General features: G+C 43.9%; 1 protein-coding gene across 1 annotated transcript; it reads right to left on the bottom strand.

The window, feature by feature from the left end:
• Nucleotides 1-8,329: 8,329 nt before the first annotated feature.
• LOC130282897 (protein kinase C delta type-like) lies at nucleotides 8,330-25,744 on the bottom strand. The gene is made up of 3 exons (XM_056531841.1): nucleotides 25,052-25,744; nucleotides 15,024-15,340; nucleotides 8,330-9,753 (listed from the first exon to the last, which is right to left on the bottom strand). The coding sequence occupies exons 1-3, from the start codon at nucleotides 25,652-25,654 to the stop codon at nucleotides 9,195-9,197; spliced, it is 1,479 nt and encodes a 492-aa protein (XP_056387816.1). The 5' UTR covers nucleotides 25,655-25,744; the 3' UTR covers nucleotides 8,330-9,194.
• Between the last annotated feature and the right edge of the window lie 385 nt (nucleotides 25,745-26,129).

The raw sequence follows: 26,129 nt of genomic DNA, 5'->3' as shown, positions 1-26,129 counted from the left end.
ACTCCAAAACTGAACTGGTCCCTGAAAAATTCCGATTATGAAAATTTTGTGAGAAATTAGAAAATTGATGCTGAACTTTGAAGCCCTCTGATGTCTTCCAATAGTAAAAACATGTCAACTTTATGATGCAAATATAAAGTAGACATATTGTATATGTGAATCAATATATAATTTATTTGGAATATCCATTTTCCTTACAAGCAGAGAGTTTCAAATTCAGAAAAATGCAAAATTTTCAAAATTTTCATGAAATTTTGGGATTTTTCACAAAGAAAGGATGCAAGTAACAACGGAAATTTACCATTAACATAAAGTAGAATATGTCACGAAAAAACTAGCTCGGAATCAGAATAATTGGTAAAAGCATCCCAGAGTCATTAATGCATAAAGTGACAGTGGTCAGAATTGAGAAAAAGGGCTCATTCCTTAAGGTGAAAAAGGGCTCAGTCCTTAAAGGGGTTAATGGGATATGGGGTGCTTAATAGTTTACCACTATAGGGTCAGGAATACACATTTGTGTTTCTGATTTTATAGTGTTCTTTCAATACACTGTTGATAACTTTATTTCAGTTTTAGGAGACACCAACAAGAATAACTGAGTAGTCAGACACATTTTATTTATTTTTCTATACCCAATGTTTGTGTATAGATATGTTGTAGAATAATTTAATTAGAAAAATAAGATTTCAAGAGCTGTGAAGAGCGAGGCTATGATATATATTAAAGTTTGCCTTAAAATATGCAATTTATACAGTTAATTTTAACATCGCCTGCTTACTTTTTATTTTCTTCTTTTTATTACGCTTGGGGGGCCTCAGATTTTTTTTCGCCTAAGGCCTCAAAAAGTCTAGAGCCGCCTCTGAAGCAGGGTTCTGTACCTGAGGACCAGCAGGGCTCTGTACACAGAGGACAAGTAGGGCTCTGTACACAGAGGACAAGCAGGGTTCTGTACCTGAGGACAAGCAGGGTTCTGTACACTGAGGACAAGCAGGGCTCTGTACACTGAGGACAAGCAGGGTTCTGTACATGAGGACAAGCAGGGCTCTGCGCACTGAGGACAAGCAGGGCTCTGCGCACTGAGGACAAGCAGGGCTCCGTACACTGAGGACAGGCAGGGCTCCGTGTACTGAGGACAAGCAGGGCTCTGTGTACTGAGGACAAGCAGGGCTCTGTGTACTGAGGACAAGCAGGGCTCTGTGTACTGAGGACAAGCAGGGCTCTGTGTACTGAGGACAAGCAGGGCTCTGTGTACTGAGGACAAGCAGGGCTCTGTGTACTGAGGACAAGCAGGGCTCTGTGTACTGAGGACAAGCAGGGCTCTGTGTACTGAGGACAAGCAGGGCTCTGTGTACTGAGGACAAGCAGGGCTCTGTGTACTGAGGACAAGCAGGGCTCTGTGTACTGAGGACAAGCAGGGCTCTGTGTACTGAGGACAAGCAGGGCTCTGTGTACTGAGGACAAGCAGGGCTCTGTGTACTGAGGACAAGCAGGGCTCTGTGTACTGAGGACAAGCAGGGCTCTGTGTACTGAGGACAAGCAGGGCTCTGTGTACTGAGGACAAGCAGGGCTCTGTACACTGAGGACAAGCAGGGCTCTGTACACTGAGGACAAGCAGGGCTCTGTACACTGAGGACAAGCAGGGCTCTGTACACTGAGGACAAGCAGGGCTCTGTACACTGAGGACAAGCAGGGCTCTGTACACTGAGAACAAGCAGGGCTCTGTACACTGAGGACAAGCAGGGCTCTGTACACTGAGGACAAGCAGGGCTCCGTACACTGATCACAAGCAGGGCTCTGTGCATTGAGGACAGGCGGGGCTCTGTAAACTGAGGACAAGCAGATCCATGTACGAGAGAGAGAGCAGGGCAGTGGGCGCACTGATCGGTGGCACAGTGAAGTAGCGCTGCTGCGCTTAGACGTGAGGTCACGTCACCCCCACGCTGACGTAACCTCACGTCTAAGCGCAGCAGCGCCACACCGGAGTTCAAAGCGCCAATCCCAGGCAGCCACTGCGATTCTCTTACAGGTCTGCCATGGCTGTGTGGGAGATGCAAAACAGTAGCCAGTAGCACCGTTCCCCGGGCCCCGCCCAGGTGTGTGATGGGCCCTGGTGTCGCGAGCAATTTCCCAAAAAATTTGGGATTTAATGTGACAGACGGCGGACAGCGGGCCCTTTTCCCGGCTGGGCCTTTGAACAATGGCCGAATGGACTGGCCAGTCAGTCCGCCCCTGCAGGTAAGGCCATCATTTTAGCTGATAGGGACCCAATGGAGGTCCCAATCAGCCCCTAGGGGTCTGGTTCTGTATTTATTTAGGGGACTGGGGTCTGAGATTTTTTCAGGGGATGGGGTCCAAATTTAGTTTTGTTGCTATAAAGTGTATGACATCAGAAGTGAGGGACCATAGATGTCTCAGCAGTGAACTCTACAGTCCTCAAGAGATATTATCATGGTGATCTAGACCAGATGAAGGGAAGGAGAACGACTCCAATCAGATCAGATGCCACTTGTGAGTCCCGAGATTATTGATTCGCTGTCCGCTCTCCTGATATGTCTAATATAGTAAATTATTGTTTTACCCATGAGATAAGAATTCTGGTGTATCTTGGAACTCTGTTTTTTCCATTCACCTCACCCCCACAAAATGGCAGACAAAAACCGCCATACTTTACTTTACTGTTGCAAAACTACAAATTCCAGCATGCCTTGCATACTGGGAGTTGTAGTTTTGCAACATCTAGAGACACACTGTTCGGAAAACACTGGTCTAAGACTATGCTCAAAAGAACAGCTAGGAACATTATGGTGGTTTTTGTCTGCCATTTTGTGGGGGTGAAGTGAATGGTACCCAGTCAGAATTTTTTCCCCCATAGATTTCCAGGAGGAATAACAGGGGGCAGCACAATACAGAGTTCTAAGGAAAGATCGAGAATTATTTCCTCAGCATAACTTCAAGGTAAAAAATGTTAAAATTTTTTTAAAAAGCTTGGGGGGGCAGCTGTCGCCGGAGATCGTATTTCATTGTTTACAAGGTAAAATTGTTTCACATTTAATATGCTGAATTATTTCATGGTGGATGCAGGTATTTAGGAAAACAGACATGACAGGGCAGTAGATAAATCCTCTATTATAGTTCTGTATGCTCCCAGGGTGATTCTTCTCTGTAGGTCCTGTGTGGTGTCATCTATATGGTCACTGTATAATGCTATTATTTGTTATAATGCTGCTTGTATAGTGGTATTTTAGACCTGTCACTGATAAGTTTTTTCTATTTTTCACGCTTATTTTCTTATTGTATGGTTAACATATAAGCTGGAAGAGTAGTGACTAAAGCATGGCCATGTTTACATCTGTTTTGTGGCCATATTTGTGGCCTTATTTCCAGTCATATATTACCGCAAACATGGCTGAAATTTTTGACTGCTTTTTTTCCAGCAGTTTTTGCTTGAAAAATACCTGTTTTAACCCCTTAAAGGGGTACTCCGCCCCTAGACATCTTATCCCCTATTGAAAGGATAGGGGATAAGATGTCAGATCGCTGTGGTCCCGCTGCTGGGGACCCCCGGGATCACCGCTGCGGCACACCGCTGTCATTACTGCACAGAGCGAGTTTGCTCTGTACGTGATGATGGGCAGTACAGGGGCCGGAGCATCTTTACGTCACGGCCCCGCCCCTCATGACATCACGGCCCGCCCCCCTCAATACGAGTCTATGGGAGGGGGCGTGGCGGTTGTCACGCCCCTGCCATAGACTTGTATTAAGGGGGCGGGCCGTGATGTCACGAGGGGCAGAGCCATGATGTCACACTGCTCCGTCCCCTGTATCGCCCGCCATTACGCACAGAGCGAACTCGCTCTGTGCAGTAATGACAGTGTGGTGCCGCAGCGGTGATCCCGGGGGTCCCCAGCAGCGGGCCCGCGACGATCTGACATCTTATCCCCTATCCTTTGGATAGGGGATAAGATATCTAGGGGCGGAGTACTCCTTTAAGGGTGCAGATTTTTTCAGTTTTTGCATTCTCATTTTTTCCTCATCACCTTCTAAAAATCATAACGCTTAAAATTTTGCACATAAAATTCCATATGATGGCTTATTTTATGCGCCACCAATTCTACTTTGCAGTGACATTCATCATTTACCAAACAATCCACGGCAAAATGGGAAAAAAATTCATTGTGCGACAAAATTGAAGAAAAAATTTAATTTTGTAGATTTTGGGGGCTTCCGTTTCTACGCAGTGCATTTTTTGGTAACAATAACACCTTATCTATATTCTGTAGGTCCATACGGTTAAAATGATACCCTACTTATATAGGTTCGATTTTGTTGTACTTCGGAAAAAAATCCTAACTACATGCACGAAATTTATATGTTAAAAATTCTCATCTTCTAACCCCTATAACTTTTTACATTTTCCGTGTATGGGCCAGTATGAAGTTTTTATCGGTAACATTTTTGTATTGATCAGACTTTTTGATCGCTTTATATTCACTTTTTCATGATATAAAAAGTTACCAAAAATACGCTATGTTGGACTTTGGAATTTTTTTGCGCGTACGCCATTGACCGTGTGGTTTAATTAATGATATATTTTTATAGTTCGGACATTTCCGCATGTGGTGATACCACATATGTTTATTTTTATTTACACAGGTTTTTTTTATGGGAAAAGGGGGTGATTCAAACTTTTATTAGGGAAGGGGTTAAATGACCTTTGTTAACTTTTTTTTCACTTTTCTTTTTTGCAATGTTATAGCTCTCATAGGGAGCTATAACACTGCACACACTGATCTCTTACCCCGGGACCGATCCGGTGTGATGCACCATTTTAAACACCGGGACCGTGCATAGGGCGTACAGGTACGTCCTTCGTCCTGAGTGAGTTAAACTGACTGATACTGACCTGAACAAAGTGGCAAAAAATTACCATACACAAAGCGTTTTACTATTAAAAGAGATTTCTGGCGAAAGTTGAAGGGGTACTCCCGTGGAAAACTTTTTTTTTTTTTTTTTAAATCAACTGGTGCCAGAAAGTTAAACAGATTTGTAGATTACTTCTATTTAAAAATCTTAATCTTTCCAGTACTTTTTAGGGGCTATATACTACAGAGGAAATGCTTTTCTTTTTGCATTTCTCTGATGTGCATTTCTCTGATGTCCATTTTTGGAACTGTCCAGAGCAGGAGAAAATCCACATAGCAAACATATGCTGCTCTGGACAGTTCCTAAAATGGACAGCAGATGTCAGCAGAGAGCACTGTGGTCGTGACATCAGAGAAATCCAAAAAGAAAAGCATTTCCTCTGTAGTATATAGCCAATAAAATGTATTGGAAGGGTTAAGATTTTTTAATAGAAGTAATTTACAAATCTGTTTAACTTTCTGGCACCAGTTGATTTAAAAAAAAAAGTTTTCCACGGTAGTACCCCTTTAACTTATCCTCTATTCACAGGATATGGGATAATTAGCTGATCGCAGGGGGTTCAACTGCTGGGTCCAGCCCCCCACCCACGACCACCGGGAAAGGACCCGGCACTCAGTGAGGAGTGCGTCATGCAGCCGGCACTCGCTCTATTCATTTTTATGGGAGCGACAAAAAGACATCATCGGCGCTCCCGTAGAAATAAATGGAGCGCATGCCGTCTACCCGTAGACGACACATCCCCCTCACTGAGAGTGACGGGGTCCTGTCCTGGAAATCGTGGGGGGCCCCAGTGGTCAGACCCTGCGATCAGCTACTTATCCCCTATCCTGTGAATAGAGGATAAGTTAATTTTTGCCTGAGTACTCCTTTAAGTTCAGAAGAACTCGGGTGCCACTCTCTCGTCCCAGATCCCCAGCAGACAGCGTAACATTCTCCTGTATGCGCGATACACGCACATACAGAAGAAGGCGTCCCCTCTGTGTGAGCCGCATCTGCAGCTACACAGAGGAGACGTGACCTCCGCCCCCACGCAGCACGCAGTACAGGCGCCAGTGATGTCACTCATCGGCGCCTGTACTGTGGAGGGGAGAAGACGCAGGCCCTGCAGCTGAGGAGATCGCTGCATGGTATATTAGGTGAGCATCTTTTTTTTATTTTATTTTTTTAACCCTGCCTATACCTATAGGGAAGGGGGGTGCTCTGCATATACTTATAGGGAAGGGGGAGGGGGGTGCTCTGCATATACTTATAGGGAAGGGGGGGAGAGGGGGGGGTGCTCTGCATATACTTATAGGGAAGGGGGGGGTGGGTGCTCTGCATATACTTATAGGGAAGAGGGGAGGGGGGGTGCTCTGCATATACTTATAGGGAAGGGGGGAGAGGGGGGTGCTCTGCATATACTTATAGCGAAGGGGGAGAGGGGGGGTTCTCTGCATATATTTATAGGGAAGGGAGGGAGAGGGTGGGTGATGCTCTGCATATGCCTATAGGGAAGGGGGGGGAGAGGGGGGTGCTCTGCATATACTTATAGGGAAGGGAGGGAGAGGGGGGCAGCTCTGCATATACCTATGGGAAAGGGAGGGAGAGGGGTGGGTGTATCTCTGCATATACCTATGGGGAAGGGTGGGGTGTAGCTCTGCATATACCTATGGAAAAGAGGGTGGGGTGTAGCTCTGCATATACCTATGGGAAAGAGGGTGGGGTGTAGCTCTACATTTACCTATGGGAAAGAGGGGGGTATAGCTCAGCATATACCTATGGAGAAGGGGGGGTGTAGCTCCACATATACATATGGGAAAGAGGGGGGGTAGCTCTTCATATACCTATGGGAAAAAGGGGGGGTAACCCTGCATATACCTATGGGAAAGAGGGGGGTAACCCTGCATATACATATGGGAAAGAGGGGGGTAGCTCTGCATATACCTATGGGAAAGAGGGGGTGTATCTCTGCATATACCTATGGGAAAGAGGGGGGTGTAACTCTGCATATACCTATGGGAAAGAGGGGGTGTAGCGTAGCTCTGCATATACCTATGGGAAAGAGAGGGGGTGTAACTCTGCATATACCTATGGGAAAGATGGGGGGGTGTAACTCTGCATATACCTATGGGAAAGAGGGGGTTACCTGGCTATCTACCTACCTGCCCATTTACTGTGCAGGACACCAAGGAGGGAATTATTAAAGTTTGTGGGCCTAGAGATAGGAAGATTGTGTAGAGGAGGGGAGGGCACTGAAAAAATTAGTCTGACATGTTTTTCCTGCAGATGTTAAGAGATTTACATGGCGGTCTTATCCGGACGGAGAAGAAAAGGAAAGAGGACGCCGCTGATCAGAAATGACGTAATTGTGAGTCCCAAAATGTAACTGTAATCACTTATACGATATACACATCCTGTGTACAGATGATATCTACCGCCATATGGTCCTGTATATAATCACTTATATTGTATACAGATCCTGTATAGTATACTGGTCTGTATATAGTGGTTTTATTCAGTACAGTATGGCGGTATTATCCAGTTATTGTGTGGTGGTATATATTTACTCCTTGTATACCAGTATTATTGGTCATGGAAATTTACCTACGTCAAAGTGTTTCTTACATATATAAATTTTAATTTATTGTGTGTGGGATTTGGGTGGAATAGTAGCGTGGCAGAAGATTGACGAGCTGCAGAGCCTAGCAGGGGCCCTTGCCTTTTTTTTGGTCCAGGGGCCCCGAGTGTTGTCAGTCCGCCCCTGGAGGAGGGGAGGGAGGGGGTGTAATTAAGGGGGGTGCGTGTGTGTGTGTGTGGGGGGGGGGGGGGAGGGGGGCAAACAAAGGGTCCGTCCCGGGTGCCAAATGCTCTAGGTACGCCCCTGCCTCCACCTATACCTGTTTATAGGGGAAGATAATTTTTTTTACATTGTGGGCGCCTTGGGGAGAATTTATCAAGCATCGGGTGTCAGTTCTTAGGCACATTTTGCCCAATTTTTTTCTGTCTTTGACTTTGTAGACATATTTATCAAGCATATTGTGCCATTTTTTTCTTTTTGATAATTTACACCATCAGTTATACATGTTTGGCCTAACAAAAGGAGACATGGTTTAAGTGCCATGGTTTTTTAAACACTTTTATTCTATTCAACAAAAAGTTGTCAAATGTTTGCACTACCCAATTCCATTAAATATGTGCAAATGTATCAAACATTCTGCAACAATATAATACATTAAGTGCAAATGAAGCTTTGTACCACCTCTTTGAAAAGACCACCCCCATAGTGGTCTTGTTTTTAGGACACCACTGCAATAGAAGACCAGAAGAAATTTGGGTGGTCTTCTCAAAGAGGTTTCACTGTATTTATTAGAACAATACATGATCAAACAATGGAAATAAAGACACAGACACAATGATGTAAAGGGGGAAAAGGACATTTTATTTCGTTTATATAGTTACAGGAAGGGGATACTGGGATTCTGCAAATTTTAGAAATGTGTGTTATGTTTTATTTTGCTATGTGTAATATATAAATGTAAAAGCAAAGCTTTTTTATATACTGTGTTGATCCAAAGGAAGGCGAAAACCCCCTTGAGGAAAGAGCCAATTATCCTTATGTAAGGGGGGAAAATTCCTTCCTGACCCCAAATATGGCAATCGGAACAAGTCCCAGGATCAAAAGCCAGTACATGACCTATCTAGTATGGTAAACTATTATGTATTTTTTTTTTTATATATATATTCATATATAATACTTTTTTAATTATTATTATTCATTTATTTTTTGTACATTATGTTATGTTACCTATTTATGGCTGGAATGATCCCAAGGAAGGCAAAAACCCCTTAAAGAATGAGCCAATTGTCCTCAAAGGAGAAAAATTCCTTCCTGACCCCAAATATGGCGATCGGAACAAGTCCCAGGATCAAAGCCGATATCTACCGCTATCTGTTGTGTGTGTCTGTGTGTCTGTGTCTATACTATCTATGTATGTACCTGTGTGTATATTTCTATCTACCTGTATGTGTGTGTGATCCCAATGTATGTGTGATGATGTGTGATACTTACCAGGTCTGTGCTGAGGTGTTACAAGCACAGGCTGCTCCTGGGGTACAGAGGGTCTTCAGAGGCTGTGGAGGATGTGGAGCTAAGATCCAGGGTAACAACTTGATGGAAATCTGCAGCATTCAGATGGTATAGAGAGGATGTTATAGACAAGCCGAGGTCTAATACAGCAGCAGAGGCACGGGTCAGGGGGCACAGAGCTCTGGGCCATGGCCATGGGCTGATGTTAACAGGCCCAGCTTGGAGCAATGAAAGAGAATCCTTCCAAGGGGTGAAGGGCTGTCTCTTCCTCTGGCCACGGCAGGTCTCCCTTCTTCAGAGCTGGCTTGAATGGTGTAAATGGCGGCTGTGCTCTCTTCTGCTCCAGTTCCTCCCAGTTGATGGTGGTGAAGAATGGATGGTCTCTGATGTTCCTGTTCACACCCAGCCGCTTCTCAGGATTCTTACGCAGCAGTTTCTTGATCAGATGTTTCAGGTCAGCAGGGAGCCAAGATGGAATATTAGGCTTCTCTCTGGTGATGGAATCGTGAGCCATTTCTCTGTTGCAGCCAAAGTAAAATGGGGAACGTCCTGCTGACATCCGGGATACAACAATCCCCAGGCTCCACCAGTCAACTGCTGCATAGTACATCTTCCTCTGGAGCACCTCTGGGGCCATGTATGGTAACGTGCCCGTCACTCCTTTGATCTTGTTGGAAGAGGTGACGCCATCTTGGGCAACTCCGAGGTCTATGATGCGGATGTGTCCATCTCTATCCAGCATGATATTATCTGGCTTGATATCTCTGCAATGAAAGAAGAAAAAAGATTTATAAATAAAAGACAATGGTAATGTGGTGCCACAGGGGTGCAAGGAATTCTTATCAGCTTCTCCGGGGCCAGACAATGGGAGTAAGAAACACACCGACGTCGGGTTAGGGATAACTGTCTTTTACTGAGCAGGTGTAGATGGTACAACACACAGTATGAAGAGTACAAGGGATGCAGTGTAACCCTTGGGAGCCCTGTTGCCTTGATAGGACTTATGGTGCTTTTCATCCACTTGAATAATACTGACTAGAGATTAGAGACTGAAAGGTTTCCCACTCTGGCTAGGATTCTCACAAGGTCCAAGTACTATCACCGCCAGAGCTTGACTCACCACTGTACGGGGGAACACTTGCAGAATGGTGGGGCTGACTCCGCTGTATGGGGAACCCTTGCAGATTGGCGGGGCTGACTCCGCTGTATGGGGAACCCTTGCAGATTGGCGGGGCTGACTCCGCTGTATGGGGAACCCTTGCAGAATGATGGGGCTGACTCCGCTGTATGGGGGAACACTTGCAGAATGGTGGGGCTGACTCCGCTGTACGGGGGAACCCTTGCAGAATGGCAGGGCTGACTACGCTGTACGGGGGAACACTTGCAGAATGGCGGGGCTTCCGCTGTATGGGGGAACACTTGCAGAATGGTGGGGCTGACTTTAGAAGATATTTTCTTAGGCTTCCCTCAGGATTTCTCCACACGCCTTCCTCCTCCTTTCCACACAGTTCTCAGCTTGAGCTCTGCAGCTAGACTGGGGCGACTCCTCCCCCCCAACACCATATACAAGAGAATTTAGGGGTTCCCACTGGGCAGGCAGGGTCACCTGATTATCACTGCTCCTCTCTCTCTTAAGGACCGAGGTCATATTGGCCTTAAGGACCAGAGCATTTTTTGCAAATCTGGCCACTGTCACTTTAAGCATTAATAACTCTGGGATTCTTTTACTTATGAATTTGATTCCGAGTTTATTTTTTCATGACATATTCTACTTTATCTTAGTTGTAAATTTTTGTCAATGCTTGCATCATTTCTTGGTTAAAAATTGCTAAATTTTATGAAAAATTAACAAATTTCGCATTTTTCTAACTTTGAAGCTCTCTGCTTGTGAGGAAAATAGACATACCAAATACATTATATATTGATTCACAATTACAAAATGCCTACTTTATGTTTGCATCATAAAGTTGACAGGTTTTTACTTTTGGAAGACATCAGAGGGCTTCAAAGTTCAGCAGCAATTTTCCTATTTTTCACAAAATTTTCAAAATCAGAATTTTTCAGGGAACAGTTCTGTTTTGAAGTGTATTTGAGGGGTCTTCATATTAGAAATATCCCATATATGACCCCATTATAAAAACTGCACCCCTCAAAGTATTCAAAATGACATTCAAAAGGTTTGTTAACTCTTTAGGTATTTCACAGGAATAATTAGCAACAAGTAATAGCAGCGTTGTAGTATAATGTACATTGAAACTACTGGTGTATAAACCATATCTAAAACTCGCTGCGGGTCTATAAACCAATGCTACAGTATAGCTCTGAAAATAAATTTTATATACTTATAGAGAAACACTAGAGCCATGACTACTGATAAAACTAAAATAATTTTATTAATACTCTTTAAAATCACAAATATGACTACTAAATATTAACATTATACAAGGTCAATGATTGTAAACAGTTAACCAATCCGAAAAGAAGGTGGTAAGACAGGTATGATTAGTATAATCAAGCTCATATGAAGTATATAAACAGTGAGATCTACAGCAGCAGTAATGGGTGTCCAATAATAATGTCCAATAGGACAAGAAAAGGGGTATATAACCTTTACTAATATAATGTCCAGCTACCCACTCAAAATAGCTGGAATGGACACTAACAGTGCATGAAAGTAATAGCACTAACAAAGCTGGTACTCACTTACCCATAATGGAGACCTGTCACCACCGCCCCAACGTATGTTTCGTCAGCCTGGACTTTCTCAAGGGAATAGCAACAAAGTGAAGGAGAACATTCTAAATCTCTATTTTTTACACTTTTAACACATTCCTGTAGACCCAGTATTTGCATTTTTATAAAGGCTAGAAGGAGAAAATGCCACCCAAAATGTGTAACCCTATTTCTCTCAAGTAAGTAAATACCTCATATGTGTATGTCAAGTGTTCTGTAGGTGCACTAGAGGGCTCAAAAGGGAAGGAGCGACATTGGGATTTTGGAGAGTGAATTTTGCTGAAATGGTTTTTATGGGGCATGTCGCATTTAAGAAGCCCCTATGCTTCCATAACAGCAAAAAAAAAAAAACACATAGCGTACTATTTTGGAATCTACAACCCTCAAGTGGTACAGTGAGCTTTAACACCCCACAAGTGTTTGACGACTTTCTGTTAAAGTTGTATGTGTAAATGAATTTTTTCCCCACTAAAATGCTGGTTTCCCCCCCATATTTTACATTTTTACAAGGGGTAATAGGAAAAATTACACCCAAAATTTGTAACCCCATCTCTTCTGAGTATCGTAATACCCCATGTGTGGACGTCAAACACTCTGTGTGCGAACTACAATGCTCAGAGGAGAAGGAGTCACATTTAGCTTTCGGAAAGCAAATTTTGATGAAATGGTTTTTGGGGGGCATGTCCCATTTAGGAAGCCCCTTTGGTGCAAGGACAGCAAAAAAAAACACATGGCATACCATTTTGGAAATTACACCCCTCAAGGAACGTAACAAGGGGTACAGTGAGCCTTAACACCCCACAGGTGTTTGACGACTTTTCGTTAAAGTCGGATGTGTAAAGAAAAAACATTTTTTTTCACTAAAATGCAGTTTTTCCCCCCCAAATTCAATATTTTTACAAGAGGTTATAGGAAAAAATGCCCCCCAAAATTTGTAACCTCGTGTGGAAATACCCCATATGTGGACGTAAAGTGCCCTGCAGGCAAACTACAATGCTCAGAAAAAAAAAGCTTTTGGAGAGAGAATTTGTTTGGAATGGAAGTCGGGTGCCATGTGCATTTACAAAGCTCCCATGGTGCCAAAACAGCAGAAACCCCCCACATGTGACCTCATTTTAGAAACTAAACCCCTAACCAAATGTAATAAGGGGTGCAGTGAGCATTTATACCCCACTGGTGTTTGACAGACTTTTGGAACAGTGGGCTGTGCAAATGAAAAATCAAATTTTTCATTTTCATGGATGACTGTACACAAAATAGGTCAAACGCCTGTGGGGTGTAAATGTTCACTGCACCCCTTATTACATTACGTGAGGGGTGTAATTTTCAAAATGGGGTCACATGTGGGGGGGGGGGGGGGTCCACTGTTCTGGCACCATGGGGGCTTTGTAAAGGCACATGGTCTTCAATTCCAGCCAAATTCTTTCTACAAAATCCCAATGGCGCTCCTTCTCTTCTGAGCATTGTAGTTCGCCCGCAGAGAACTTTACGTCCACTTATAGGGCATTTATATACAAATTTTGGGGGGCTTTTTTACTATTACACCTTGAGAAAATGAAAAATTTGGGATAACACCAGCATTTTAGTGAAAAAACAAAAATTTTTCATTTTCAATGAAAATTCTTCAAACAGGTGTGGGGTGTTAAGGCTCACTATGGGGTCAAATGTAGTTTTTTTTTTTTTATGTCAGAACCGCTGTAACGATCAGCCACCCCTGTGCAAATCACCTCAAATGTACATGGTGCTCTCATTCCTGAGCCCTGTTGTGCGCACGCAGAGCATTTTACTCCCACATATGGGGTATTTCCGTACTCAGGAAAAATTGTGTAGTGTAGTGTTTTTAGGGTACATTCGCACGGGCGGGTTTACAGCGAGTTTTGAGCTACAGCGGAAAATTAGCTGCATCTCAAACTTGCAGCGAGAAACTCACTGTAAATCCCCCTGTGGGGAAGGCAAAACTACAACTCCCAGCATACCCTTTGGCTGTCCGTGCATGGGGGTTGTAGTTATGCAACAGCTGGAGGTACACTGGTTGCAAAACACTAAGAGTTTGTTACTTAACTCAGTGTTTCCCAACCCATGCGCCTCCAGCTGTTGCAAAACTACAACTCCCAGCATGTATGGTTTTTCAGTGCATTCTGGGAGTTATAGTTTTGCAACAGCTGGAGGCACAAAGGTTGGGAAACACTGAGTTAGGAAACAGACAATGTTTCCCAACCAGTGTGCCTCCAGTTGTTGCAAAACTACAACTCCCAGCATGCACGGACAGCCAAAGGGTATGCTGTGTGTTGGAGTTTTGCAACATCTGGAGGAGAACAGTTTGGAGACCACTGTGTAGTGGTCTCCAAACTGTAGCCCTCCAGATTTAGCAAAATGACAACTCTCAGCATGCCCAGGCATGCTGGGAGTTGTAGTTCGGCAACATCTGAAGGGCCAGATGTTACAGAACTACAACTCCCAGCATGCCTGGACTGTCTGGGCATGCTGGGAGTTGTAGTTTTGCAACATCTGGAAGAGCACAGATTGATCCAAACTGTGGCCCTCCAGATGTTGCAAAACTACAACACCCAGCATGCCCAGACAGCCAAAAGGCATGCTGGGTGTTGTAGTTTTGGAACTACCAGAAGCAGCAGTGAAGAGCTTCACTGCTGCCTCTGATGCAGATGCCGCCCGCCGCCTCCTCCACTTACCTGCCGCCAACCCGTGTGCCTCCAGCTGCTGAGAGCCTGCCGCCGGTCCCCACTGCCGCGCCGGTACTTGATAAGTGCTGCTGTCTCCACAGCAGCTCTCGGCATCTTCTTCCCCTGCTCTGCTCAGACTTCTAGTGGCGGGCAGAGCAGGGGAAATGAACTTTACCCCCAGTCAGCTCATTCACTGTGATTAGTCCACAGGGACCAATCACAGTGATCGCTGACCAGGACCATCGACAGCTGGTCCTGGAGGGTGTTGCAGAAGTTGTCCCCTGCTTGAAACAGCGGGACTTCTGCCAGTTAACCCGTGCGATGCTGCGCATCGCGGGGTTAACTGAATGACGTCTATAGACGTGATTCTGCGGGAAGGGGTTAAAGATACAGTACATACATTACATAATACACAGTGAAAAATGCATGCCCAAGGAGATCCGCAGCCCACAGGACAGCTTTTGGTGCTGGGACATCACAGGAAATCTTTAAAGATCGACAATGGTGAAGGGGTCATGAACTGTACCACCACAAAGCCTAACAAAATTCAGGATTCTGGGAAAGTTGGATGCATTATTTACAACATGACAAGGAGACAGGTGTGGGGAAGTTAGACTTACCGGTGGACGATGTTATGTCCGTGAAGGAACTGGAGGCCGCATGCAATCTCTGCTGTGTAGAATCTTACGTTGTCGGTGTTCAGACAGCTGCACATTCTGAGTAAAGCCTCCAGGCTGCCGCCGGACAGGTACTCGGTGATGAAGAATGCATGGTCCTGAGACTGCTGTGCAGCATACAGGTGACACAGGAACGGGCAGTCTCGGGCCAGCATGAGGATCCGTCTCTCTCTCTGCAGGGTCGCTGCATTGTCCCCTGTCTTGGTGATTCCCTTGATGGCCACGTAGTTGTTTCGGCCGGGGACTGATGCCAGGCCCACCTGAAAGAAAGCAAAGGGAGCAATAGTAAATAGTGGAAGACTATGGGAAATATTTCCTTTTGACAATATCCCATAGGTATAACTAGAGCCAACTTGTTATAACTAGGTATAACTAGAGGTATAGCTAGAGCCAACCAGTTAGGGACTGTGGGGTGATGGTCATTGTTATTTCCATGCCATGGTACATATGAGATGTAATAGGGATGTAGTTGGAAAAAAAAAGGCCCAAAAAAACACCCATTCTACTGCACAGCGTGGGCAAATGTTAGCTGCAAGTCAATAAGGAACTACAAAATGCCATATCCACTTTTTTTGATTTTCTAATTGGTGTTTTTTTTATCCTTTTGGTGTTTTTTTCAGCTTTTTTCGGCTCATTGGGTGATTCCTAGAAGTGACCTTATGAGACTATGGCGTTTTTTTGGGAAAATCGCTGTGTTTTTCTCCATAGTGTGGGAGTGAAAAAACACCAAAAAAAAAGCCATGTGAGTTCAAACATTGTTTTTGCAGGCGTGTTTTTTTTTTATTTTAATTTTTTACTTTAGCTATTCCATTTTACTATTAAAATAAATAAATATATATATACTAGCTGAGTACCCAGCATTGCCCAGTTTTTCCTTCCTAATCCTTGTTGGGGAGGAAAATAAACAAAGGAGGAAGCTTTTGTATTCATATCCCGTCCTCATATATTGATGCCATATCCCGACCTCCTATCCCGACCTCCTATCCCGACCTCCTATCCCATCCTCCTATCCCGACCTCCTATCCCGACCTCCTATCCCATCCTCCTATCCCGACCTCCTATCCCGACCTCCTATCCCGTCCTCCTATCCCTTCCTCATAACCCGACCTGTAATGGGCATCTATCACATCCTTGTAATGGGCATCTATCACATCCTTGTAATGGGCATCTATCACATCCTTGTAATGGGCATCTATCATATCCTTTTAATGGGCATCTATCACATCCTTGTAATGGGCATCTATCACATCCTTGTAATGGGCATCTATCACATCCTTGTAATGGGCATCTATCACATCCTTGTAATGGGCATCTATCACATCCTTGTAATGGGCATCTATCATATCCTTTTAATGGGCATCTATCACATCCTTGTAATGGGCATCTATCACATCCTTGTAATGGGCATCTATCACATCCTTGTCATGGGCATCTATCATATCCTTGTAATGGGCATCTATCACATCCTTGTAATGGGCATCTATCATATCCTTGTAATGGGCATCTATCACATCCTTGTAATGGGCATCTGTCACATCCTTGTAATGGGCATCTATCATATCCTTTTAATGGGCATCTATCACATCTTTTATACATGTTAAACTGGCAACACATTGCAGTAGGGGTTAAAAAGCTTATTCTACTCCTATGTTTCTGTGTATATTTCATTGTTTTATAGCCAATAGAGAATAAATTCTTTATAATGTGCCCGAGTATCAGAGGGCCGCCAACACCTTTCTCTGCTGACCTCCCATTGACTGACACAGCGGCACACACAGAGGAGCGCAGTAACAGCGAGCTCTTTGCCTCTAGCTATTACAGAGCACCAGTGGTGTTGCTAAGGTTAATGTCACCCGTTGTGGTAGAAAATGGTGTCACCCTATAATGCCCCCTAAGTAATTTTTTAGCCTGTTGTGATGCCAAGTAAGGGGCAATTGCTCAATAAGTTTGTACCATGTGATACTATAGCTCGCAGTAAAATCTTAGCAGTAATAAGGTTATGCTGGGAGTTGTTGTTTCACCCATGATCCCTGCAGAACTTACAAGTGACTACAGCTATGATGGAATACAATTGGCCAGATGACAGCTTCTCTGTAGCAGGGGCGTGTGACAGGTCAGGCACGGAGGGCCCGGCCATCGTAGGTCTTGCTGCTTCTCGGGGAGCATGCAAGCTGAAGGTCTGTATGTATTATATAGAGAGCTCCAGCTTGCATTCTCCCTGATCTTCTAAGAGCCAGTGCAGGAGGATAACAAGGGGGGACATAAGGCCTAGGGGCATGTAGGACGGAGGCAGGGTGCCACCACATATCTTTCTTCTGTGCAGGAACTCCTCCCCTTCACCGATAGGAGCATGCTTAAAGAGACACTGTCATGTTGAAAAACTTTTTATATTTTGTAGTACTACTGATAAGATTACTTTTTTAAATACACATTTATAAAAAAAAAAAAAAAATTACTAAAAAAGGAAAAATGAAAATAACCACCACTAGGGTTCATCAGTCTTTACACAGACAGACTACTCTGTATTTTGCAGCATACTGGATACAGGCCATAAAGTGTGTTGGTATCCAGTATAGGAGATCACCACTGCAGCCTTCAGCTATTCCTAAACTATAACTACCATGATGGGAGTTGTAGTTTTGCAACAGCTGGAGTTACAATCTTTGTAAAACTCTGTGTTAGAGCTGGGTATTCTCCAGCTGTGTGTCTCCATCTCTTGCAAAACTACAGACAAAGGATGTGTGGGCATGCTGGGAGTTGTAGTTTTGCAACAGCTAAAGGCAACACTGTTCTAACACATTGCTTTACAAACACTGCAGCTCAAACTATTGCAAAACTACAACTCCCAGCATGCTTGAATAGCCAAAGCTTTCTCTGAGTCCTGAATGACAAAGAAGCTGAACAGACATTCAGGAGTCTGTTAAAGCTGAATGACACACATTTTCTATCTGTTCCTAGTAAAGCTGGATTAGCATCCATCTTTACTAATGACAGATATAAAATGTATGCATAAAAACTACTGTGCTTTTATCACTAAAATCCTTGCACTAATTTAGAAAGATCTGCAGACTGCCAGGCTGCTCCCAGACTCAGTGAGGGAAAGAGATGGACACGCCCCCTCCGCAAGGCAAGAAGACAAAGCAAGTGACCAAGATATAAATGCTATTTGTTAGGGATATACAGGTCCTAGACACATAAAAATGTATATGTACAGGATCAGGATTAGGTACTGAGCAACATATCACTTTTCTTTCTTTTGGCTCTATGACAGGTACCTGATTCACGTTCACAGAGGAAGAAGACAGAGACAAGGTGTGTGTACTCACTTTTTTGCTGTTAATAAAATGTGCTTGACTGCTCTGATCCTTTCCTCCGCTCCTGTGCCTGGACTGTCGGGTAGCGTTCCCCTCCACAGACATAGACAGCAATAGAAGTATCCGGCACCATCCGGTAGCAGGTAAAAAAACTTCAAGCTTTATTCAGATAAATACAGGCACAGCATGGTAGACACTATTTTGCTGTTACACCATATCTCGTCCTCCTGTTACTGCCAAAGCTGTACTTACTTTTCTACTATTACATCATGTCGCATCCTTAAGTTGCCTCCAGAGCTGCAACCACTATTCTGCTGTTACATCATGTCTTAAGCTCCTTTCACCTCCAAAGCTGCAGCCACTATTCTGCTCTCACATCATGTCTTATATTCCAGTCAACTCCAGAGTTGCAGTCAGTATTCTGCTGTTATATTTTGACTTATCCTCCAGTCACCTTCAGAGCTGCTGTCACTATTCTGCTGTCACATCATGTCTTATCCTCCTGTCACTTCCAGAGCTGCAGTTACTTTTCTGCTGTTAGAATATGTCTTATACTGCAGACACCTCCAGAGCTGCATTGGCTGAGTGTGATAGGAGTGTGGTAGCTGTAATCACACTCCTATAACTCTCAGGCAGGGGGGCAGCGGGGGAGTGGTCCACCCCAGGTTAGAGGGGGGGGGAGGGTTGTGCCATCTCTCAATTCATACTTTTTAACTTACTGGGGGGGGGGGAGGGTCAGCATAGCCGAACTTCAGGCACTAGAGGAATCCTGTCTCTCTAGTGCCAAATACCTGGCGGTGCTGACTCAACCTGCAGAAACACCAGCCAGTAAGGACCGACAATGGAGATCACTTTGATGCTGGTCATTTAACCCCTTTAATGGGTTATCCACCATAAGGTATTTTAGTACGTACCTGGCAGAAATTAATGGACATGCTTAGGAAGGATCTGCGCTTGTCTTGGGGCTAAATGGCGTGAGATTACCATAACACTGTGGCTAGCTTTTTGTGAACTAGTATTTCCTTTTTGAGTTTACTTCTTTGCCTACAAAGCCCATAATTCCATTTTCCTCCCTCCCACACATCAGTCACACTCCCATAAATGAGCAGCATTCATTCAAAAGACCTGTGGTTTTCAATCAGGGTGCCTACAGCTGTTGCAATAGTTGCAGATTGATCTCTCTCCCACCAAGCGATCGCTCCACCCATTGAAGCAGACAGGCTCCCTGTCATCAGCTGACTAGTGAGTCAGGTCTCGGAAGCATTGCAACCTGGGAAAAATCTGAGACAACAGTAATTTTGTATGCTGGTAAAAGTAAATATTGGGGTGAAAATCACATAAGAATTGTGAGAAAACCGTCACATACGGGTACAGACACTACATTATTAACTACACTAACTTTACAGCCTCTGTAGCATAGTCAAATGTCAAATAAAAAATAAATTCTGGAATACCCCTTTAGAGACACAGCAAATTTTGGCCTTGAGGACACAACAAATTTTAGTTTACACATTTTTTAGTTTACACCTTTCAAGAGCCATAATTCTTTTTATTTTTCCATCCACAGACCCATATGTTTGTTTTTTCACAACAAAATGTACTTTATAAAGACACCTTAAATTTGAATTTAAAATTGAAAAAAGAAAATAAATTAAAGAAAATCACAATTTTGCTAATTTTTGGGGGTTTTGGTTTTAAGCAATGCATTTTACAGTTAAATTTTCATGTTTTCTTAAAGGGGTACTCCCATGGAAAACTTATTTATTTATTTATTTATTTATTTTTTTAATCAACTGGTGCCAGAAAGTTAAACAGATTTGTAAATTACTTCTATTAAAAAATCTTAATCCTTTCAGTACTTATTAGCTGCTGAATACTACAGAGGAAATGGTTTTCTTTTTGGAACACAGAGCTCTCTGCTGACATCATGACCACACTGCTCTCTGCTTACATATCAGTCCTTTATAAGAACTGTCCAGAGTAGGAGAAAATCCCCATAGCAAACATGTGTTGCTCTGGACAGTTCCTAAAATGGACAGAGATTTCAGCAGAGAGCACTGTGGTCATGATGTCAGCAGAGAGCTCTGTGTTCCAAAAAGAAAACCATTTCCTCTGTAGTTTACAGACCCTAAAAATTACTGGAAAGATTAAGATTTTTTAATAGAAGTAATTTACAAATCTGTTTAACTTTCTGGCACCAGTTGATTTAAAAAAAAAGTTTTGCACAGGAGTACCCCTTTAATTATGTGGATGAATACAATTAAAATGATACTCATGTTTGCATTCTTTTCTATTACTGCACTTCTTTTAAAAAAGGCAAAGTATGTTTAAAATTTCCCTATTCTGACCTCCTATAACTTTCTTATTTTTCTGCATACAGTGCTGTATGAGAATTTTTTGCACCATTATCTGTAGTTTTTAATAAAGGGGTACTCCCTTGGAAAACTTTTTTTTTATAAATCCATCCACTGGTTCCAGAAAGTTAAACAGATTTGTAAAGTACTTTCATTAAAAAATCTTAATCCTTCCAGTAATTTTTAGGGGCTGTATGCTACAGAGGAAATGCTTTTCTATTTGGATTTCTCTTCTGTCATAACCAAAGTGCTCTCTGTTGACCTCTGCTGTCCCTTTTTGGAACTTTCCAGAGAACAAATCCCCATTGCAAACATATGCTGCTCTGGACAGTTCCTAAAATGGACAGCAGAGGTCAGCAGAGAGCACTGTAGTCATTACATCAGAGAAATCCAAAAAGAAAACCATTTCCTCTGTAGTATACAGCCCCTAAAAAGTACTGGAAGGATTAAGATTTTTTAATAGAAGTAATTTACAAATCTGTTTAACTTTCTGGCACTAGTTGATTTAAAAAAAAACTTTACCACTGTACCACTGTAACATAACTTTTGCTTATATTTGACTTTTTCATCACTTTTATTCCATTGTTTCTGAGATATGATGTGACCAAAAATCTGCAATTATTTCACTTTGGTTCACATTCCTGATATTGCATTGTCAATGATGTGAATGCAAAAAAAAAAATTGCCAATTTTTGTCACATCAACACATAAGAAGTAATCAAACAATCAATACAATGCACAAGTGGTACCGGCAAAAACTACAGATCACAGTGTCTGTATGTATGGGTATATAGTATATAAAAAGTATATTGCAGCTCTCCATATAATAGTTAAATCACTGCCACATTTCTGCTTCTTGTTGAAGCTTTTTTCAAGCATGTTCACACACATCACTAAGGGTCTATATTTACCCAGACACGTAATTACCAAATAAAGTAATATCAAGTATAACATGTATAACGTGCATATTCATCATAAATGTATAAAGACAATTCATCATGGTGACATTATATGTTCAACACATGAGAAATACATATATGTTCAGTCAAGTGTCAGTGCAAAAAATAGATAAATGGCTTAAAAAAAAGATTATTACAGTTATAACATTTACAGTATCTGACATAAGTGAGTACAACCTTCACATGTTTTTAAATATTTTATTTTATCTTTTCATGTGACAACACAGAAGAAATGAAACTCTTCTACAATGTAAAGTGTAACAGTGTTTAATATTGTGTGTCCCCCCCCCCCACCGAAATAACTCATCATAAAGTCATTAATATCTTAACCTTGGCAAAAAAAAGTGAGTACAGCCCTAAGTAGAAATGTTCAAATTGGGCCCAATAAGTAATTGTGACTCATTAGTGTTACATGCAGGGCCGCCATCAGGGGGGTACAGCCGGTACTCCCGTAAGGGGCCGGACCCGAGGGGGGCCGGGCCCAACATTTTTTTTAGTTTTTACTCCTAGTCAGTCAGTGAGTGACTGTCACTCACTGACCGCTGGGGGCCTGCCATTTTCCACTGACTGACTGACCGTACTCTGTACAATCAGTCAGTCAGTTACCCTCTTTCCCGGGCCCTGTCCCTGCCGCACATACCTCGGAGGCCACTGCCACTTAAAAAAAATAAATAAAAAAAAAATGCAGTGGCCGTCGGGAGGTACTAGCGAAACGATCGTACCGCGCGTAGGCACGTTCGGTGCGCTATGACGCGGCAAGCCGGACCGGAAGTCAGAGGAAAGCCGCGCCCCGAAGAAGAACTGGAGCGGAGGAGCTGCCTGGAAGACGCGTGGCTGACATCGGGCCAGGAAGGTAACCACAGCAGGCTGCCTTCAATGCTCCGACCACTGCTCCTCCAGTCTGGGGGCTTCTCCAGTCTGGTCAGAGCACAGACATACTGCCTCCAGCCATTTACCGTGAATGTCTGTAGGCAGTATGTCTGTGGGGGTACATGGGGCCTATAACTACTTGTTGGGGCACAAAGGGGGGCCTATAGCAACTGTGGGGGCTGAAAGGGGGGCCTATATTTAACTGAGGGTGCTGAAAGGGGGGGGCTATATTTAACTGAGGGGGCTTAAAGGGGGGCCTATATTTAACTGAGGGGGCTGAAAGGGGGGGCCTATATTTAACTGTGGGAGCTGAAAAGGGGGCCTATATTTAACTGGGGGCTGAAAGGGGGGGCCTATATTTAACTGGGGACTGAAAGGGGGCCTGTATTTAACTGAGGGGGCTGAAAGGGTGCAACTATATTTAACTGGGGGCTGAAAGGGGGGCCTATATTTAACTGGGGGCTGAAAGGGGGGCCTATATTTAACTGGGGGCTGAAAGGGGGGGGCTATATTTTACTGAGGGGGCTGAAAGGGGGGGGGGCTATATTTAACTGGGGGCTGAAAGGGGGGGCCTATATTTAACTGTGGGGCCTGAAAAGGGGCCTATATTTAACTGTGGGGGCTGAAAGGGGGGGCCTATATTTAACTGTGGGGGCTGAAAGGGGGGGCCTATATTTAACTGGGGTCTGAAAGGGGGGCCTATATTTAACTGTGGGGGCTGAAAGGCGGGGGCCTATAGTTAACTGGGGGCTGAAAGGGGGGCCTATAATTAACTGGGGGCTGAAAGGGGGGCCTATATTTAACTGGGGGCTGAAAGGGGGGCCTATACTTAGCTGTGGGGCTGAAAGGGGGGGGGCTATATTTAAATGGGGGCTGAAAGGGGGGGAGGCCTATATTTAACTGTGGGGCTGAAAGGGGGGGGGCAATATTTAACTGAGGGGGCTGAAAGGGGGGCTATATTTAACTGGGGGCTGAAAGGGGGGCCTATATTTAACTGTGGGGCCTGAAAAGGGGCCTATATTTAACTGTGGGGGCTGAAAGGGGGGCCTATATTTAATGGTGGGGGCCTATAATTAACTGGGGGCTGAAAGGGGGGCCTATATTTAACTGGGGGCTGAAAGGGGGGCCTATACTTAGCTGTGGGGCTGAAAGGGGGGGGGCTATATTTAAATGGGGGCTGGAAGGGGGGGGGCTATATTTAACTGTGGGGCTGAAAGGGGGGCCTATATTTAACTGTGGGGGCTGAAAGGTGGGGCTATATTTAACTGTGGGGGCTAAAAGGGGGGCCTATATTTAACTGTGGGGGCTGAAAGGGGGGTCTATATTTAACTGTGGGGGCTGAAAGGGGGGGCCTATATTTAACTGTGGGGGCTGAAAGGGGGGGTCTATATTTAACTGTGGGGGCTGAAAGGGGGGGTCTATATTTAACTGTGGGGGCTGAAAGGGGGGGCCTATATTTAATTGAGGGTGCTGAAAGGGTGGGCCTATAACTAACTGTGGGAGCTGAAAGGTGGGGCTTATAACTATGGGAGCTCAAAGGGGGGCCTATTATTACACACAGGGGCACAAAAGGGGTCTACAATCATGTATATTGGAGGCACGTGGGACCTACAATTATATATGGAGCACAGGGGCCTACAACTATATATGGGGGCACAAAATTGGCCTATAACTATATATGGAGCAAAGATGGGTGTACAACTATATATGGAGGCACAGAGGAGGTGTACAACTATATATATATATATATATATATATATGTGTATATATATATATATGGGGGCAGAGAGGGGGTCTACAACTATATAGAGGTGGACATTGTGCTGGAGAAAGTACACAGAAAATTTCACAGTATTCAGAATAGGGTATATTAGATTACAGCAGAGTGTGGCGCAGTAAAATTACTTTGCAGCACTGTGTATTACTGCACTACAATCTTCTATAAAGTAATTAGAAATATATCATTAGGAAAAAAAATGGGTTGGGGGTTGGCCCTGGGGCGGACTCGGGGTCAACACACTGGGGGGGGGAGGGGCCTGGAATTAAGCTGCGTAATGGGCCCCAAAATTTCTGATGGCAGCCCTGGTTACATGTCTCAGGTGTGAATGGGGAGCAATGTCCTAAATCGCTCTCACACTCTAATACTGGTCACTGGAAGTTCAACATGGCCCCACATTGTTGCTCTACATTAAGATGGCCTACGCTATAAGAAGATTGCCAAGACTCTGACACTAAGCTGCAGCATGGTGGGTAGGATCAAACAGCTGTGTATAACAACTGCCTAAATCTACTGAAATGGGATATAAATAGGGACATAAATATTTCTGGAGGTCTCTAGTGCTGCAGATATGTTATATATATTAGTGAAGATGGGGCTGGTTATTTTCTAGACTTACAATTAGCTGCAGAATATCAATGAGAAAAACCACATTGACTGTCCATTTAACAAAAAAAAAAAACATAAATAAACTTACCACTCCAAAGCTGCCCCTACCCAATACCTGATGGACAGTGAGGTGATAGATGTTAAAAATGGGGTAGGAGCTTGATGTTCCGGGGTCCTGGCTGGTGCCTGGTCTTGGCTCCTCATCCTCCAATAATCTGGCATCTTCTCCTCTCCTCTTCTCCACATCCTCGCTTTCCTCTTCTCTCTTCCTCTTCTTCACCTCCTCGCTCACCTCTTCCTCCTTCCTCTTCTCTCCTGTCTTCTCCACCTCCTCGCTTTCCTCTTCTCTCTTCCTCTTCTTCACCTCCTCGCTCACATCTTCCTCCTTCCTCTTCTCTCTGCTCTCCTTCACCTCCTCGCTTTCCTCTTCTCTCTTCCTCTTCTTCACCTCCTCGCTCACCTCTTCCTCCTTCCTCTTCTTTCCGCTCTCCTTCACCTCCTCGCTTTCCTCTTCCCTCTTCCTCTTTCCTCCGCTCTCCTCTTCCCTCTTCTCTCCTCTCTCCTTCTCGCCATCTCCTCTTCTTCCAGTAGCCGCCATCTTTGGGATCCTGTAGACGTCCGTCCGCTCGGTCCAACTGACAGTTGTGGGTAAACAACAACAACAGCCGTTGTCCAGGTGACGTGATGTCATCAAAACATCAGGTGGCACCTGCTACCAGTGGTCCAGGGACCTGTGGATCCATATACACTGTGATATAGGCATCATGGGTGATAGCCTAGGGTCCAGAAGAATGGAGATATTCATGGCTGGTTCTTGTTGTGCTTTATTATTAGTAGATGGGGCAGGTGATGTGACTTTTATGTGTTGTATAGGTTGGCAGTGGTGCCCATAAACTCTGCTGGAAGGTTAGAATAAGGAGGCTGGAATAAACCAGACCATGTACTTGCTACTAATGGCAGAAATAATAAAGCCTTGTAATGGCCTGTAATGTTCTGCTACATTCAATAAGTGTCATCACTCAGATACATTAGATTATGTCCATAGGAGGAGATTTATCAAAACCTGTCAAGAGAAAAAGTTGACCAGTTGCCCATAGCAACCAATCACATTGCTTCTTACATTTTTTTAAATGGCCTATGAAAAGGAAAATAAGCCATCTGATTGG

Source organism: Hyla sarda, chromosome 7 (genome assembly GCF_029499605.1).
Source record: "Hyla sarda isolate aHylSar1 chromosome 7, aHylSar1.hap1, whole genome shotgun sequence".
Taxonomy (NCBI): domain Eukaryota; kingdom Metazoa; phylum Chordata; class Amphibia; order Anura; family Hylidae; genus Hyla; species Hyla sarda.
This window is presented reverse-complemented; position numbering and strand designations above follow the sequence as displayed.